General features: G+C 34.5%; 2 protein-coding genes and 1 pseudogene across 3 annotated transcripts; 2 read left to right on the top strand and 1 right to left on the bottom strand.

Annotated features, from left to right (window-relative positions):
- The first annotated feature begins 647 nt into the window (after positions 1-647).
- On the top strand, positions 648-4,442 carry LOC110659266 (ATP-dependent RNA helicase DEAH13-like; annotated as a pseudogene).
- Positions 4,443-6,425: 1,983 nt separating this feature from the next.
- Positions 6,426-10,538, top strand: LOC110659267 (ethylene response sensor 1). Of its 2 annotated transcripts, XM_021817144.2 has the most exons (6): positions 6,426-6,592; positions 7,301-8,231; positions 8,535-8,903; positions 9,023-9,289; positions 9,585-9,712; positions 10,006-10,538. In XM_021817144.2, exons 2-6 carry the CDS (start codon positions 7,317-7,319, stop codon positions 10,244-10,246), a joined length of 1,920 nt encoding a protein of 639 aa, XP_021672836.2. In that variant the 5' UTR covers positions 6,426-6,592; positions 7,301-7,316; the 3' UTR covers positions 10,247-10,538. The 2 variants fall into 2 exon arrangements, with proteins under 2 accessions (XP_021672836.2, XP_057995056.1); XM_058139073.1 differs by lacking the exon at positions 10,006-10,538 and having other exon boundaries at positions 6,428-6,592; positions 9,023-9,329; positions 9,585-9,714.
- Positions 10,539-11,309: 771 nt separating this feature from the next.
- LOC110659269 (60S ribosomal protein L19-1) lies at positions 11,310-13,725 on the bottom strand. The gene is made up of 5 exons (XM_021817145.2): positions 13,540-13,725; positions 12,490-12,612; positions 11,832-12,145; positions 11,659-11,720; positions 11,310-11,568 (listed from the first exon to the last, which is right to left on the bottom strand). Exons 1-5 carry the CDS (start codon positions 13,649-13,651, stop codon positions 11,544-11,546), a joined length of 636 nt encoding a protein of 211 aa, XP_021672837.2. The 5' UTR covers positions 13,652-13,725; the 3' UTR covers positions 11,310-11,543.
- Positions 13,726-18,628: the final 4,903 nt, after the last annotated feature.

Here is an 18,628-nt window from a genome sequence, read left to right as displayed (position 1 = left end):
TACGGGCCTCGGGGGCTTTAGGCTGGCTCAGGTCCTAGTGCCGGTCCGGCCCATAGGTTGGGTCGTGACATTTTGAATTTAAATATAATCCTAATGCAATAAAAACATACTTATACAATAAAACTTAATTTTCTTAATTACCTATGTCTAAAAATTTAAAAATTATTTTGTATTTTATTAATTAAAAAATATTATTATGTAATAATTTTAATTCATTTTGATCAATTAAATAAAATATGTTAATAAATAAAAGTTATTAAAATTAAAATTATAAGACAAAAAATTAAGATTTTTTGAAACAAAGGTAAAATCAGTATTTAAATATTGGACTGAATTTTTTGGGCTTGGGATTTTCACAAAAAATTTTGGACTTGTGTTGACTATTTAAAGATCAAGAACTTACGTTGCAGGCCCAATTTCCACCTGTGGGCTGCAGCTTTTGCTAATCGCTCTCGCGTTACGTCGTTTCTGTGTCACAGCCGCGTCTCCAACCTCCAATTCATTCTCTTGGAATCCTCCATATTTAACCAGAGAGAATTAGTGAAGGATTACTAGAGGATTCCGGTTGATAACTTTATTTGATTTCAAGGGTTTAGTTGAACTAAGAGAGGCAATATGGAAACGCATATGGAAAATTCGTGGTAATTTTAGTTTGCCTTCCAGTTTAGCTCTGTTTGGTTATTAGAAAACGTTGGAAGGATCATTACTTCTTCTCTCTCTTTTATTTGCTATTGAACTTCAATTAGTTAAAAAGGAACTTGTATGTTTATGTTGAATTTACATTTTATTCCAAGAATTTTGCTCTGTCCCTAAATTTTGAAAAATTAATTTAGGTTTTATTATTACACTTTAATTCATATATTTGAAATAAATTTTTTTTTAATTTAATATATAAAATAATTGGTTTCTGGAAAGATTAAGTTGTTCTATATGTTGAGATTACAAGACTTGATATATCGTGTAAAATTTTGAAACTAAATAATTAATTTCAAAAAATTCTGGAATAAAAGTGTAATATGGTTTAAAATGTCAAAACTCAAGTATTAAATAATTAATTTTTTAAAATTTAGAGATTAAAGTTTAAAGTAAAGCAAAATCTAGAGATTAAATTATAAATTTCTCTATATTTATTTAGTCAGCGAGTGGGTTGATGTATAGTATAGTAACAGCTTCCAGGTTCGTAACAAAATTGGATTGTTTAATCAACACCTGGACAAGTAATCTTCAAGTTGAATATTTACTTATGTGTAATCAATTATGAGTTATGAAGCATTGTTTGTAGCCTATTTTAATATGCAATTAAGTAGTTTTGTAAGGGCAAATGTCTACCCCTCAATGAACCATTCCTTGGTAATAATTTAGGGGTTAATTAATGAATGAATTAGAGTTTTTCTTTTTCTTTCTGCATTTCACACATCTACATAAGTAATCTTCTGGATTTGCTTGCATTTGGTAGTTTGGAAGGTGATAGCAATGCATTGGTCTTGCCTGCAAAGAAACGTAGTAAAAGGAACGGCATGAATCAGGTAAATGCATTGGATTAATAGGCTCCTTGATTATGTTCTATTATTAAATGTAAGTGATTGAATGCCAAGAACTTTATTGTACAGGAGAATGAACGGGTCCAAAAAAAATAAAAACCTGAAGTTGAGCAAATCTCAGGAAAGAAAGTTGAAGAAATTGGAGATGTATGCTTGAATATGGCTTTTAGCATACTTTTTTTTCTCCATTTTTGTGTTCATCGAAGTTAAAGAAGCTTTTGATTTCTCGGCAAGAGAAGGAGAAAGCATTTTTACTAACAAAAAGCATTAAGACCTTGGAGCAAGTCGGATGCTTTTTAGCCCCCAAATGCTTAACTTCTATCTTTTCTGTTAACTTTCTAGGAAGCTTTTACTAAGTTTGAAAACCAATATAAAATTTATTTTTCAGGAAATACAAGAAACCAGAGGATGCTTTTTCACTTCTTCAATCATCAAGAAATGTAAATCGAGTTTGTATCATAGGACCAATTTTTTATCTCCAAGCAGGTTGAAACTGTGAAAGAAAAAAGCCGGATGGCAGCACAATTTTCCAAGGCAGGCCTAGTAGTTTCTCATAGTGATCAATCTATCAAAATCTATCAATGCTTCTAGCAGCTGCACGGCTTCAGGTATTTGAAGAGGTCAAGGAAGGGGAGCGGCTTCTTGTTGTTGCCACTAATGTAGCTGAAACCTCTTTAACTATCCCAGGCATAAAGTATGTTGTTGATACTGGAAGGGAAAAGGTGAAGAATTACAACCTCTCTAATGGCATGGAAACATATGAAATGCGGTGGATAAGGCATTAGCTACTCAACATGCAGGCAGAGCTGGAAGAACTGGTCTTGGACACTGTTACTGCCTCTATTCAGCTGGAGTCTTTAATAACATATTTTCTGACTTCTCTTGTGCTTACATCTCTAATTTGCCTGTTGATAGTATTGTTCTTGTCCTGAAGTCCATGAGTATTATTAAGGTGGGTTTTCTTATGTGTCCTGGTGTTTAACTACTTCACTGTTGCATATGATGGGTGATTTCATAATGGTATCTATGTGACATAGTTCACCTGTATGTGAGCTTGATCAATAGAAGACCATAAACTTATGGTTATGTGTTGATATTATGACTAATTAATTTTTCAATGTGGATTTCACTTTTTTTTTGGTTTTTGTTGGAATTGTGGGTGGGTGTGGGATAGATAGGTGGCGGAAGCGAGGGTGATGCTCTTATCACATGCTATTCCCAAGTAGTAGGTCAGCAGCACAATTAAATGTTCTTAATGGTTTTGGACCTGAAGAAGTTAAAGAGTCCTGTTGAATTGTTTATCTTATGTCTTCATGTGAACGGTTTGTACATTGCTGGCATGTTGTTTTCATACCTATTTTTCATTTTCAATAATTAATGAATTTACTTTTTCTCCCTTCTTTTGCTTAATGTTGCTAAAACTTCTTGTGTTGTGTGGTTTTTATATGTTTTAAATATTTTGGTGACTTAGTTCTGTCTATTCTACATTAACCTTGTATATCTAATTCTTTACTATTTTGTTGCCTTCTATTATGGGTATTCAAGTTTGAAAATTTTTCCATTTCCAACTCCTCTAGAGTCCACTGCCTTGATAGAAGCAGAAAACTGCTTGAAGACTATTGAAAGCTGAAACACTTGACGACAATGGAAGATTGACAACCCTCGGGAAGGCCATGGCTGATTTTCCCACCAGTCCTTCCCATTCTAGGATACTTCTTACCGTTATCCAAATTATGAGGAAGGTGAAAAATTATCTGGTCCTGGGATATTCAGTTGCAGCAGCTGCAGCATTGAGCCTGAGTAATCCTTTTCTTGTGGAGTTTGTAGGAAGTTATGATAATAGTAATGGCTAAGGGGAGGATGGGATACTGACTGTCTAGACAATGAGAAAAACTTGGACAAGCAGGAGAATATAGGAGAAAGAAATAAAGAAACAACCAAATTATTTCGTGTAAAATTTTGTAACCTACCAGTGATGCTCTGGCTTTAGCTTATGCATTGCATTGTTTTGGACTTTCAAACAGCCCAGTGGAATTTTGCTCTGAAAATGCCTTGCACCTTAAAACCACGGAAGAAATATCCTTCAGTGAGAGCCCTCTTCTACTGAATGAGGGAAAGCTCTTAGTCCAAGCTATCTCTGCTGGCTGGGCTGATAAGAGTTTCCAAACACATCATAGGAGATTCAAAGTCATCTGAAGGAAATGTAAAAGGAAATTCGGTTTGGTATGAAGCCTGTGGGGTTAAAGAAATCCTATTCCTCCATCATTGGTCATCTCTTTCTAATTTAGCTCCTAAGTTTTTGGGGTACAGTGAATTGCTTCATACAAAACGACCATAATTCGAGGAGCAACAAGTGTGAAATCAGAATGCCCAGTCAAATATGCAAGGCCTTTGTCTAGCGTTTCTGCTGTTGAGGACCACAAATCTTTTTATGAGCCTCAAACTGACCAAGTATATTGTTGGATCAGTCCAACTTTTAATTCTTGTCTGTGGACTGGCAGCTTCCACTGTACAGTGTGCGGGTTAGTGATAATGAAGAACGCGTGAAGGTATTTGCTTACAGTTTCCATTGTAGGTGGAAGGCGAGTTGGGAACCTTCTATTTAAGTTAGAAACTAAGTTGATCGATAGTTGTGCTATGTTAAGAGAGGTATGGAAAGAGAATCCAGACAAGTTGCATTTAGAAATGTTATATAGGTTTAAGAAGAGCTTTCATAGTCATTTTGTATCACTTTGGTAACAAATGCATGTTGAAGTTCAATTAGGGCCACATGAACGCTTTCCCAAGAAGGTGAAGAAGGATAAAAGCAAAGAGGATTAGTTTGGGCGCTAGAAAATTGTGGATATTGTATTCCTGAAAGAGCTCCATTGGTTTGTGTCAAATAGAAAAGAAGGAACTTCCTCTGTGAATTGAGCAAGATCCACCAATTAGAAACTAATCACATGTCCCCATTTTTTTATTTTGTAGTACAGAAGTCCATTTACTGGGGAAAAGAGGTAATATCGACTGCTAGGGGAGAATCTTTTTGAGCAAAGTCTGCTGAATCTATTGAGTTCTTGAATTTGGTGAAGAGTGAATGTTGCTTAATGCAATCGATACAAATTATCGGAACACAGTTATATAGGTATGAAATAAGACTAAATTTAGCCCTATGCTTGCATCAAATGCCGATTTACAATCACTAGACTCAAGCTTGGTATGGCATCTGAAGGAATGGAAAAGGCAAGAATGAAATCCTTCAAACGACATACTCATCTCTGGATGATGGCAAGAAATTTAGCTGGTACTAACTCTAAAATCTTGTTGAATTTTCTGCAAGTTATTTAACTACTTCAAAGGCTTGTTCAATTCGTTCTGAAAGTTAAATGCTTTGAAATCTCGAAATGAAATTCTATTATATCATTTGGTATATATTGAAGTTGAAATCGACTGAAAATCTGTATTGTGCTTGGTAAGATGTAATATTTCTTTATTATAGTTTTCAATTTATTTTTAGGGGCTTGTTTGGTTTACCCCGAATGACTGAATTTAATGGAGAAAGATTTTCATTTAGGTGTCCTTATGAATCAATCATCATTCCATTTTTCTTGTTTAAGAATGAAATTTTATATTCTCGAATCGCATGCTGAGTCCTTTTCTGTCCTCTTCAACAGGCTTTGTCTGTTGGAACAATTTTTGCGGGCTAATTACCAGATATGCTTGCCTTGTATAGAAGCATGGACAACGTATAATACCATGACAATGCAGTGGGTGAGTCGCACAAAAGCAAATTTTGTTTTCCAGAGCATAGTCAAGTTTGAAATGAAATCTTATCTGTTCTTGTATGTCTACATTTCTAAATGGATTGTTAGTTGGTGATGACATTTCATCAAGAGAATTTCATTTTGAGATGATTAAACTCAGTTTTATAGTAATTTTAAATGATTTTCAAATTTAAATTATGTTTTTACCTAGATGAAAGTGAATCAAACATAAAAATATCATAAATAATATGGATTATTGTTTATCTAACAAGAAAGCAAATCTTACTTTAGAAAATATTTTCATATTCAAAACAGCATGGTAAAATTCTTTGAACAAAAGATGAGACACAAACACCAATGTTTATTGTCTACTTGGCCTCAATAAGAAGGCAATTCCATTACGGTATTACCAACCAGAAATATTACTTGCTGAGACTGAGCAGCCATGGCTACAGAGGAAACCTAACCACAGTCCACAGGCGCAGTCAAACTATGGTATTGCTACTTGTACAGTCGTCACAAATTCGCCAGTTTTCGACCCGATTCTATGCATCTAAAAGTGTCTGGTACCAACCAATACCATTGGCGCGTCCTGTCATGGGCCATGCCCATGCTCTTTAGTCGCCGCAAATTTGCCGCCATCTAGTTTACCTCTTTGGACATCTACGCACCAAAGATACAACGGCTGTCGTTTCACATAGCCACTTTATAAGGCGCCCAAACTAGCAAGGATTATTAGTCCTGGATGGCTGGATGTGCACCTGCGATCGCCATCCGTAATGGCAAGTCCAGGTGGTCAGCCCAATCAAAGGAGTAATTATACAGTAAAATCGTAATTCTATGTAAATAATTTATATAAAATAATAAAATAATAAAATATAAATAAATATTTAAAATGATTGAATAATTATTTTTTTACAATTCATTATTAAATAATAATTATTTAATAGAACTTATTTATATATATTTATTTATATTTTTAATTGACTTACCATTTTACGTAAAGCCTATTACATAGAATTACCGTTTGATTTTGTAATTTCTCCAAACGCAGACTTTGAATTCGCTGTTTCAACCTTCTTTTGTTGTCCGTGACGCTTTTGAAGTGCTCCTTCTGCTATTCTGTAGTCTTTTTTTCTTCCCTCGCTTCTCTTACGGCTTTTGCTCCCTTTCATTACCAGGCTCTCTAACATTGAGAGCCCCTCTCATTTTAACATGGTTTTTGCTTCTTAAGAAAATGAACGGCTCAGATCAATCTCTCAGACATCTGCTACTCATCTCTCGCCGTCCACTTCTTGCTTACTTCTGGTAATGATACTCTTACTGTTTATGAATTTCTTCATTTTTTTTTCGTTTTGGTTTTAATTTGGGTTCATCTGTGGATATTGATTTTTTCGTCTATCACTTACTCTATTTATCAAGGAAAATCTGCTGATTTATTCTATTTTTGCAACGCTGTGAATCTTGTTTAATCACGTTTTAGCTATGATTAGCTTCGGTTTTAAGCATCATTAGTTTGCAACTGCATATCTGTTTATTTCTTTATTTATTCAGATGAAATATTGTAAAATTGGGGATAAACAAGTTGGTGTGCTTAATTAGATTTCAATTTGTAGTATTAGTAGTGAACATGCTAGAGAAGTATTTTAGGGGAGGATTTTATCTCCTTAACAAAGCATCCTGTTCAAATCTATCATCCAAATTGATTGCATTTGTGAAAATTGGAGTCATCTTTGGAGTGTATGTAATAGAATCAGTATTTTAGTTTCTTTTTCAGACGTACCATAGCTATAGACACCACCAAGAAGGGGAAGATCTTAATCTTGTCATTGATTAGGAAAAAGGAAATGCTGTAAATAAAGTAGTTTGTGTTGTAGTTTTGTAGCAACCTAATCTCCTTTTTTTCAATTAAGAATGGTCATTTTTGCTCTTTGAACTCTTATATTTTTCTGATGGTATTGTCATTATGTTTTCTGAGATTTTATTATGACTCTTTTTTTTGGGTGATATTTTCAGATTTACTTTGGCAGTTATGGGAATAATGGAGTCCTGTGATTGCATTGACACACAATGGAACCACGAGGAGCTTCTTGTGAAATATCAGTATATATCGGATGTTTTAATTGCCTTTGCATATTTCTCTATTCCAATTGAGCTCATATATTTTGTACAAAAATCTGCATTCTTCCCGTATAGATGGGTGCTTATGCAATTTGGTGCTTTTATTGTTCTCTGTGGAGCAACACACTTCATAAACTTGTGGACCTTCACTATGCATCCTAAAGCCGTTGCCATGGTGATGACTTTAGCGAAAATTTCTTGTGCCATTGTATCATGCGCAACTGCTTTGATGCTTGTTCACATTATTCCTGATCTTTTGAGTGTTAAAACTCGGGAATTATTTCTTAAGAACAAGGCTGAAGAACTTGACAGGGAGATGGGGCTTATTCTTACACAGGAAGAAACTGGAAGGCATGTAAGAATGCTGACTCATGAAATTAGAAGCACACTTGACAGACATACTATACTGAAAACCACTCTTGTTGAGTTGGGTAGGACCTTATGCCTGGAGGAATGTGCATTGTGGATGCCATCACGGTCTGATTTAACTTTGCAACTTTCTCATACCCTAAACTACCAAATACAACTTGGAACTACTGTTTCAATGAACCTTCCAATAGTCAATGAAGTCTTCAACAGTGCTCGAGCAATACGTATACCATATACCTGCCCACTGGCTAGGATCAGACCTCTTGTCGGTAGATACACAGCACCAGAAGTTGTTGCTGTTCGTGTGCCACTTTTACATCTTTCAAATTTCCAAATCAATGACTGGCCAGACCTCTCTGCAAAAAGCTATGCAGTCATGGTTCTGATTCTCCCTACAGACAGTGCTAGAAAGTGGCGAGACCATGAGTTGGAACTTGTTGAAGTTGTTGCAGATCAGGTCTTTTATGATTTAAATATATATCTTTTTGTTCTGTTTTCCCATTTTTTTAGTCTAGAGATCTAATTCATGTGTCTTGCAACCTGCTATAGTATGATGTCATGATGCAAAATATGAGAAATTGAGAATTAAGTCACATGTGTCTCTTTCAATATTCATGTTTTGCCTGTTATATATGATTCCTTGTTTTTCTTTTTCTTTCGATTTTTAAATCATTCTCATTGTATTAGATTTAATAAAAATTTGGAGTACTGTACTCAGAACATGACCTTCAGTTCTTAACTCCTTTGGATATTCCTATAGGTTGCTGTTGCTTTGTCACATGCTGCTATTCTGGAAGAGTCTATGCGGGCACGTGATCAGCTCATGGAGCAGAATGGTGCTTTGAAATCAGCTCGTCAAGAGGCAGAAATGGCAATTCATGCTCGTAATGATTTCCTTGCTGTGATGAACCATGAAATGAGGACACCGATGCATGCAATTATTGCATTGTCTTCACTTCTTTTGGAGACTGACCTAAGTTCAGAACAAAGAGCAATGATTGAGACAATACTAAAGAGCAGTAACCTTTTGGCAACACTTACTAATGATGTTTTAGATCTTTCTAGACTTGAAGATCGCAGCCTGGAGTTGGAATTTGGGATGTTCAACCTTCAAGAGGTTTTCAGAGAGGTGAAAATCCCTCATTTTTCCTGTAACATGTACTGATAGAATTTTATTTAATCTCATCCTGTGATACCATTCATATGCAAGCAATGTGGTTATTGATTTTCTTGCTCTGGAAAATGCAGGTCATTAATTTGATAATGCCCATTGCATCCTTAAAGAAGTTGTCCATGACTTTGATCATGGCTCCAGATTTGCCTGTATGTGCCGTTGGTGATGAGAAACGTCTTATGCAAACTATTTTAAATGTAGTAGGTAATGCTGTCAAGTTCACAAAGCAGGGCTATGTTACAGTTATAGCTTCTGTTGCAAAACCAGATTCTTTAAGAGACTGGCGACCTCCTGAATTTTACCCAATTACAAGTGATGGCCACTTCTACCTACGAGTACAGGTTTTTGATCAATGCATTTGAATGATGCTCATATTGTTGAGTTTAGTTTTCTTCTCTCACAATCTTAGAATTTGCTTTTTGGCATTCCTTGGCATGCTGTAGTTGCTATTTGTTTTGTGGCAGTCATTTGGGCTCTAGTTTTTCTTTTATGTCATTATTCTCTCATCATGGTTAACTTATGTTGTTGTCGGCATTTATATCTCAAGTTTTTGGAAAATGCATTGCTTTGCTGTTATAGCATTTCTTTGGAATTTGATCTGGTTTGTTATTCACCCTATGATGTTGTTTGTCATAGGTTAAGGATTCTGGCTGTGGTGTTCTCCCCCAAGATATCCCACTCCTCTTTACTAAATTCTCTCAGCATCGTAGTGGATCGAACCGAAATAATGGTGGTGCAGGACTTGGACTTGCCATCTGTAGAAGGTAGAGAAAGAAATGATGTTCAAATACACTGCCCGGACATCAGATTATATAATTAAAATATATTTTACCACTACAAATTGCTATACGATTTTTTGTGAAAGATTACATTTATCCTTTGCTTTGAACATTGTCCCTTCATTTTAACCCAAATAACCGGCAAGGTATTTACTGGCTAAACTATATGAAAACGGCCATAAGGATTAGGTTGCATTTTGTTTATGCCTATATACTGTTTCCTTCCTTGACCTGTTATTTTTTATTTGCATTTACACAGTTTCAAATAATTGAATCAGGTTTGTAGATCTAATGGGAGGCCATATATGGATTGAGAGCGAAGGCCTTGACAAAGGTACCAACGCTACATTCATTGTCAAACTTGGGCTTTGCAACAATCCTTGTGATTCATCCATGCAACAAGTTGCATCTAGGGATCGACCAAACCATGGAAGTGCAGATTTTAGTGGACATAAACCATCATTCAGGGATCATGACTGGGTGGCTTTTCCTAATCCGCGGTACCAGAGAAGTCTTTAAATACCAATACAAGCAAATGTGTTGGCATTATGAGAATGATACCTACCTCATTTTTCTTTGTTATACATTTCGGCGCTGAAACTGGTGATGAGGACTGATGAATACAGTCCGAACCCTGTCATATCCTCTGCTAATACAGTTAAGGCTAGGTATTTAATATGCAAACTAAGAATAGCATATGCAAGTAAATAAACATCCTACAGAAGAATTTGCTGTTGTACTTGATTATGATATAGTGTTAATTAATAATGTGAAAGGTCATGAGCTAGAAGTTCATGATTATGTTTCTATAGGGCTTATGGTGTATTCTGCTTATGATTTTTACTTTTTTTCTTGTATCTCAACGAGTATCCTTACTGACTTGACACCTACTCGTTTGGAAGAGTCGTACCGTAACAGTAAAGCTTGCTGCTGAAGGCTTGTCCTAACTACTGCAACAGTATCATCCTCTACTACAAGCCCCTTTTTACTAGTGACTAGTGGGATGGCGCAAAGTAAAAAATTCTGAAACTAGGAGAATTGCTCCAGTATCTTATTCTCGAACTACGTAAAGTAGGAGAATCCTTGGTGCTACTTGAAGATTTTAATCGAGTTTGCGAATCCCGTTAGCAATGTGAAGAACATCTTTACGAACATCTGCAATTCCTCGGGAAGCAAACGCCGCAATTAAATTTTTGCTTGGTTCTTGTCCAGGCCTTAGTGTTTGTTATGTTAAACGAGATCTCAACGCAGTCGCAATCTCGCAGCCTACGGCCTAGTCATGAGCGTGTTTAGAATCCTCCAACCCGCCTTCAAGCCGCGTTGTATGTCGAATTCTCTCAGGACCTTTGGTAATGAATGTCTTTCTCAGATTAAAAAAAAGAGAATTAAGCTGTTGCATACAACCCTACCTCTCTTTCCTCTTTCACAGGTAGAGATGCGATGCCCATTGCCGGGCCCCCTCTACCTACATATGCTCTGCACACCGACCAACGCCCCATCCAACATATGAATTGCCAAACAAGATAAAGGAAATATATGACATGGTTAGGAGGATGGATAACTAGATAAAGAACAACCGCTGTTGACCAGGAAAATGAAAATTTTGAATATAAACTATAAAGATATCAAAATATAGGCAAGGCGAAAAGCACAGAGGAACAAATAATCAAAAGCTAATGCTGCATAGTGTCAATATTTTAAACTTCTAACATCTACGACAAAAAATAACATGGTCCAAGTCAACAAAAAACCACACTGGCTCAACAAAACTACTTTGCCACAATAAGAGGATCTCTAGAGCTCTTAATTTGGGTCCTCACTTCTTGGATTTCTTAGATACCCTGAATACAAAGCAAAATTGCAAAAATCAACACATGAAACAAAAATTACCAGCTTTTATTACAGACATGATTTTTATCACATATACTTACTCGAATGATTGAGATGCAGCAGCAGGTGGTTCAGCTATAGGTTTTTCTCCACCACCTGGGCCCTGCACAGAATTTAAAACACAAGAATATCAGAAACCCATAATTGGAATTAAAATAAATGAGACTGATCCTCAGCGATATTAAACCATGGATAAAACTAGTTTAGACTATACTTGGGCCAAACGCTCCTCCCTCCTAGCAATTTTTCTTTCCCTGCTTGCCTTGTTCTTTGCCCTCTTAGCCTCAAATTGGTCAGACAGAGTCTTCTCTCTTGCCTTCTCAGCCTTTGACTTGTGAATACTTTCCATAAGAACTCTCTTGTTCTTAAAGACATTACCTTTAACCTTCATGTACATATCATGGTACATGTGCTTGTCAATCTTCTTTGACTCTCTGTACTTGCGGAGCAAACGCCTAAGAACACGCATCCTTCTCATCCAGAGAATTTTTGTTGGCAGCCTAGCCTCTCTTGTGCCCTTGCGCTTACCTGGAATCATTGCAATCCGCTTGACAATCAATCAAAACTTGTCCACACTAAATTTTAAAACAACGCATACAAAATAAACCAGTTCATAAATGAAAAAAAAAACACTAAACAACTATTCCTCTAAAGACTTCATAGATATTTTGTTTTTTAATCAAGTTAAATTACAGCAAAAATCTCCTAATTGAATGAGCGGAGGGGAGCCTCAATATAGCCTAGAACAACAATCATTAGAGATTACCCATAGTGTTTACAAAATGCAATTACCCAATAAATCTTAGTCGCACACACATAATAAACTAAAAAATAATTCCAGAATTTTTTTTCATAGTTCAAGAAAAATATACCATATCCAGAATGTCGTCCTTTTCTCTTAGCTTCCTTCATACGGCGTGCACGAGATCGGGAGTGAATCTTTGTTGGCTTCCTAATGATGAATCCATCCTTAACCAACTTCCTTATGTTTTGGCCTGTATTTGCAAAGCACATTCAATTCATGAGACATTAGAAAATTCCAAGTCACAAATCATCCAAAATATATAAATGATTATAACAAATAGATAACTTTCCTGATGACAAAAAGCAAAAGCCCTTAAGCACAATATTATAACACACTATATACTGCTGCAAATACAACAAAAATTACAAATTCAAGATTGGATAATATGTTAAAAGAATTATCGCACATACAAGGTGGACAACCAAAACAAAGAAAAGCATATGGTTCGTTGTTTAGTTTGTGCTGGACACTGGCATACCCAGACATATCTATTCAGGCTTTCTAGAGAGAATATTTTATAAAACCAGATATCATAGAGAGACCAATTAACTGAGAAGTCTGCGACCTTTTCTAAAACTCAAGGAATTACACACATTGATCTCTGACATCTTAATAAATCTCTCACATAATAGACAAATTCTAAATTAATTTTGGATAATGAATCCATATTTTGAAGGTAGAGGAAACATCAAGAATACTTGTTTTTACTGAAAGAATAATCATACACTGAAAATTTTCAAAACAATATTAGGTGCAAGTCATCAAAAAACAGAAAACTTAGGGTGAGGTGCAGCGATAGGAAAATAATGAAACTAACAGGAAGCTTGTAGAAGATTTCTAGCGTCAGCAAATGGGAAATGACATGAAGCTTACCCAAAGTTCACTAAGCCCTTTATCCAACAATAGAATCTATCGGAACGGACACCAAACCACATTTATAGCACAATTACAAACACTTTGTACTAGAACGATATCGATTGCTATCCTAAAAGGACGATAAACCAATGCTACTCCAGGCCGAGAAAATTTACACAATGAAGCATGTACACTATCAAATAAATCAATCTGAATCCCATCATCGAGAAATATGAAAAGAACACGAGAGAAGCGAACTTACGGGAGTTGGCCATGGAGATTTCATTGACTTCATTTGGATCGAGCCACACCTTCCCCTTGCCGCACTTGAGGACGCTGGCGGCAAGCCGCTTTTGGAGTTTCAACGAAACCATTACTCTCCTTCTCTCTCCCCCTCCCGCTCCCTCTCTGTTTACCGCTGCTGCTGCAGAGAGATGAAAGAGCACAATGTTAAGTGGAAATATATACCACGGAATTTCTTCGCTACATCCCTAGGGTTTGCACACAGGCTTCTTATTGTTTGGGCTTAGGTTTGTAGCTAATTGTAATGGGCCCACTGAAATATAAACTGGGCCTACAGTTTGAAGCTTAGCGGGCCATGGTCATCAAATATGGGCCTGGCTATTAATTCAGAGTGCCCAGCGCAGGCGTAACTCTCCAGTTTCTAGTTTCTACTACCATCTCTTTTTTTTTTATTTTTTTAAATATTAACAAAAAAGAGAGATTATTATAATAGATGTTGGATAATCTCATTTTCATCATAAAATTAAGATACTAATTCACATTTAAGTCATTACATTTAAACCGTTAAATCACTAAAAATATAATTAAAAAAATTACTAATAAATGAAGAACAGTAAGCTGCAACTAGTAATAATTATAATATAGGCGATTAGGGATTATGATTATTTACTAATAAATGAAGAACAGTAAGCTGCAACCGTTAAATCCCAATACGCTATTGTTCTTTTCTGGATGGACTGGTAGGGTTGTGCATGTTTATCAGCTCGTTGAATTAAGCTGAAAAATCATATTAAATCGATAATAATTATATTAAATTGAATTTATTTTATTATTTTGATTAAATTATGATTATTTATTAAGAATTAAATTAAAATCATATTAAAATTAAATTAGAAATTGATTTCATATATATATATATATTTTTTAAATGTATTATATGCTTTCGATATAATTATATATTTATATGTAACATAATTAAAATTGTCATATGTGTGTGGACTATATATAATATAATATTATCTTCATTTTTTTATACTTTTTTAATAATTTTTATTATAAAAATATAAAATTATTTTATAATTCTCAATTATAAGTGTATTATTATATTATATATATACTTAATTTATAATTATATTTATGTTTTGTAGTTAAAAATTATAAAATTAATGAGTTGATAAAATACATATTATATAATATATTTGTGCTATTATTTTATATAATATGTTTAATCATAAATTATATATGTGTCTTATAATTAAATATTATATAATTTAAAAATAATTAAAAGATATTTTATTTAATATACTATGTATTAATAATATATATTAAAATTTAAATACTAATTTAAATATAATTTTTTATAAAAATAATTATATAAAATTATTTTAAAAACAAAGAATCTGAGTAATACCAGATTGAATTAGAATGGCAAAATTGATAACCAATTCAATCTGAAATTAAAATAATAAAAAATTAAATCAAAATTATACTTAAATTTCGGCGTAATTTCTGCACAGTTCCAATTCCAAACCGAAATTGCACGCCATCACCGACTGAATTCAGATAATCTAGATAAGGCTTCATGGGCTTCATTAGCTAATTCAAACTTCGATAAGGCTTCCTTTGCAACATTCCAGCTTTTAGCTCCCACCCCAATTTGAAAATGCAATTAGGCTTAATTTTATATATAATTATCAAATTTATTTTTTTTATTATAATTAACATTGTAATTTTACAAAAACTTTAATATTATTGAATTAAAATTGATTGATATTAAATTTATTTGGGTAATAAAATTATAAATTTATTAATAAAAAAATTTGCTTATCATATTATTTTTTTTTTTACTAAAATCCTATCAAAATATAATAATATTGATCTTATTAAAATTGAGTATTATATAAATTGCTATAAATTAAAATTTAGTAACATACTAAAGTAGGTAATAAATTCAATTATATATATGAAATTAAACAAGCAAAGCAAGCATAAAGCTCCGAATTTTTCATAAGAAAAATTTTCTCTCCATCATTAATTTTATTTTTCATTTCCATTTTGTTATAAACCAAATGACGAATTTTCTAACATTAGAAATTCACTTATGAATTTCTTTATTAAAAAAAAAAAATTAAGCATTTCAATTGTTTAAGAACTAACATGAAAATGACAATTTATCTCAATTTTTTTTTTCATGTGTTAATCTTTGAGTGAATTCAAGCAATCAAAACTCAATATCAAAATTTAAACTTCATCAATATAATTTATGAAATATTAATTTTTAATACTTTAAAATATTCTATGATTTTCCCTCGTTAGTCTTAGGGTTTACGCTGCAGCCGTTAATTATTAATTATTTTTCGCCGCACATGCTTACCATTTATAGGTCATGGATTTTGTAGTACAAGGGGTCCCACTACACGTAGCCAGCACGTGGATATTTCTTACGGTCGTTTAAATTTTACAACACATTATACTTTTTAGAATAAAAATTTTATATTTTTGGGTTCAATATTTTTTATAAAAAATTAATAAATTTTTTTATTTTTAATTATTATTTATTTTAAATAATTTAATTTTTAAAAATATAAAACTAGAACAAAACTCTCAACTTATAAATTCAGGAATTATTTGATTAAAATGAATCCAATTGCAAATATTACATGTTTTAACTTGCAAAAATTTTAGAATTAAATTTTGTAGAATTAGTCATAATTAAAATTAATTTTCATTAAATTTTAAATTTTATATGCATTAATTAAATGATTAAATTTCAAATTATGTAAAATTAGTACATTATTTATTAAAAAAATGTATTATTTTAATTCTTACTAAAATTTGGGTCCAAGTGATTTTAAATTAAAAATTATGGGTTAAATTGAAAAAAAAATTAACTTAGTCTAATTAAACTTGACTCGTAATGTCACGACCCAACCTATTGGGCCGGACCGACACTAGGACCTAGGCCAGCCTAAAGCCCCCGAGGCCCGTAGTAAGCCTAACTATTCCTCAACCCATAATCAAGCCCATAATTTAGGCCCAATATGCATATAAAAATAATTTATATTAAACTGTTATAATTTTATTTCGGGCCTTCTTAGCCCAAAAATCATCAGAGACTAAAATTAGGGGAGCCCGGCTCAACCCTGTTACCTCATTTTACAAATTATTTAAATACCATACAAATCTTCATTTATTAATCTGAAAAATTTAAATTACACGATTCCTAATAAGGTTCATACTATTACTAACACATGCGGAGTTCTAGATTTTTAATTTAGAAAAGATATTAAAACAATTAAGTAATCGACGTTAAACCTGCGAGGAAGAAAACAGGTTGCTCTGTAAAATAACTCCTCCTGTGGCTGAAAATATTGAGCAGAGTGAGCGTCGACTGCAGAGTAAAATATCAATTTTAACCATAATCTCTATAACTATCTAAAACTAATGCACCCTGTAGAGTGAAATGCAACATCAATAACATTTTCACATCATAACATCAAAAAGGTAATTTGGAGCACTCACGCACCCTGTAACATCAATCATAATATATGGGAGCTGATCCCCTATACAGTCTTCTTAAATCCAACCTGGTGCCAGCGAAGAACTCAAGCCGGACTTTCGCTTAATAACCAAATCGGGGGTCCCAGCGAAGAACTCAAGCCGTGACTACCCCCCAAAGGATCGGGTCCCAGCGAAGAACTCAAGCCGTGACTACCCGTCCTATCCATAGTCCACACCACATCACACGCACGCCAACGCACGCACACTGCTCTAAATCACCACAACAACATACATGGCACTTTCACAGTTATGAATGCAACATAAATCGTGCCTAAAGTTTATCTACATAAATATATGCATATAAGTGATGCATGGGCATGCTTGAACATATAATAATAGTGAAATTACAATTAAAATTAATATTTTACTCACAGTACACCGATGACTATTGTGGCTGCTGGACGCAGAAAAATAGCTGATCTCGATCACCTAATAATTAAATTATAAATTTATTAGTACTAAGTTAGAATAAAACTCTAAAGAGGCAATAGACAGCCTAATTCATGCCGGAAATCCGGCAGAGTTTCCCCTATACCTGGGACCTACCCAACCTGCAAAAAGGGCTCAAATAACACTTCTAAATTCTCAATTTCCACAATCACATCTCATCAATATCACATGGCCCCTCCTGGGCCCTCCAAATCAGACAATACTCAAAATCTTAAAAATTACGTTTTAGTCCCTATAATTGATATTTTGCAAAAATCCACTCAAACAAGCTCCAAAAATTCTAAAATTTCGCCCCGCGGTCCCTAATAATATTATATGACTATTGCAAAAGGAATTATAATTTTTCGATAATCCACGAATATTTTATGAATTTTATTCTAAATCGATATTAGCCGAAAATGAGCAACTTGGAGTTCGGGTTTACCTATGCCAATTCTGACACCTGGAACGCGTCCAGAACATCTAAAAATGCTAGGATTGACTGTAATATTGACCATGTTCTGAGATTGGCCGTCGGGCAGCCGGATCTGCCTGCAAATGCAGTCCCGACGCCGATGAGCTATCCTCGATCCAATCGCACCTAAATTAAGTCCAAATTTTGTTAATAATTATCATAAAATTATTTTTAAATTTTAGAAATCGAAAAAGTTCGAAAATCTCACCAGCGATCCGAACTGGTCCGATTATCGCCTTTTTCAAACGGTGTCCGATCGGAGCGGGACCAGTCCTATCCCGAAGATCTCGTCGTCTTGAGTCCATCGGTGGCCTCGGATTTCCAATCCGACGGTCGGATCGCCGGAAAAGCTGCAGGAAAGCTCGAAACCCATATGTTTTTCTTCCAACTTTCCCTCACCGAATCTTCTCCCTCCGGCCACCGTTGGAGGCGAGGCCGGTTGGTTCTTGAAGCTTGTCGTGTCGGAGTTGAACGAGCCCACTCGTCGGAAACAACCACCGATGACGCCGGAACGGCTCGAAAGTGGCGGCCTCGCACATGCGTCCACCTCCTCTCTCATTGAAACTAGCCTCCATTGCCGCCCTTTGCCGCCTTGCTTGTGTAGAGGCTCGTCGAGCATGCCGAGACTCACCTGTATTCATCG

The sequence above is a fragment of the Hevea brasiliensis genome, chromosome 2, assembly GCF_030052815.1.
Source record: "Hevea brasiliensis isolate MT/VB/25A 57/8 chromosome 2, ASM3005281v1, whole genome shotgun sequence".
NCBI classification, from domain to species: domain Eukaryota; kingdom Viridiplantae; phylum Streptophyta; class Magnoliopsida; order Malpighiales; family Euphorbiaceae; genus Hevea; species Hevea brasiliensis.
This window is presented reverse-complemented; position numbering and strand designations above follow the sequence as displayed.

Excerpts from the sequence above, each read along its gene's own strand:
- LOC110659269 (XM_021817145.2), bottom strand. The coding sequence starts at position 13,651 with ATGGTTTCGTTGAAACTCCAAAAGCGGCTTGCCGCCAGCGTCCTCAAG. Across the intron at positions 12,613-13,539 it reads AATCTCCATGGCCAACTCCC|GCCAAAACATAAGGAAGTTG; the intron begins GTAAGTTCGCTT and ends TTGCAAATACAG. Across the intron at positions 11,721-11,831 it reads GGGAGGAGCGTTTGGCCCAA|GGCCCAGGTGGTGGAGAAAA; the intron begins GTATAGTCTAAA and ends AATTCTGTGCAG.
- LOC110659267 (XM_021817144.2), top strand. The coding sequence starts at position 7,317 with ATGGGAATAATGGAGTCCTGTGATTGCATTGACACACAATGGAACCAC. Across the intron at positions 8,232-8,534 it reads TTGAAGTTGTTGCAGATCAG|GTTGCTGTTGCTTTGTCACA; the intron begins GTCTTTTATGAT and ends ATATTCCTATAG. Across the intron at positions 9,290-9,584 it reads ACTTCTACCTACGAGTACAG|GTTAAGGATTCTGGCTGTGG; the intron begins GTTTTTGATCAA and ends TGTTTGTCATAG.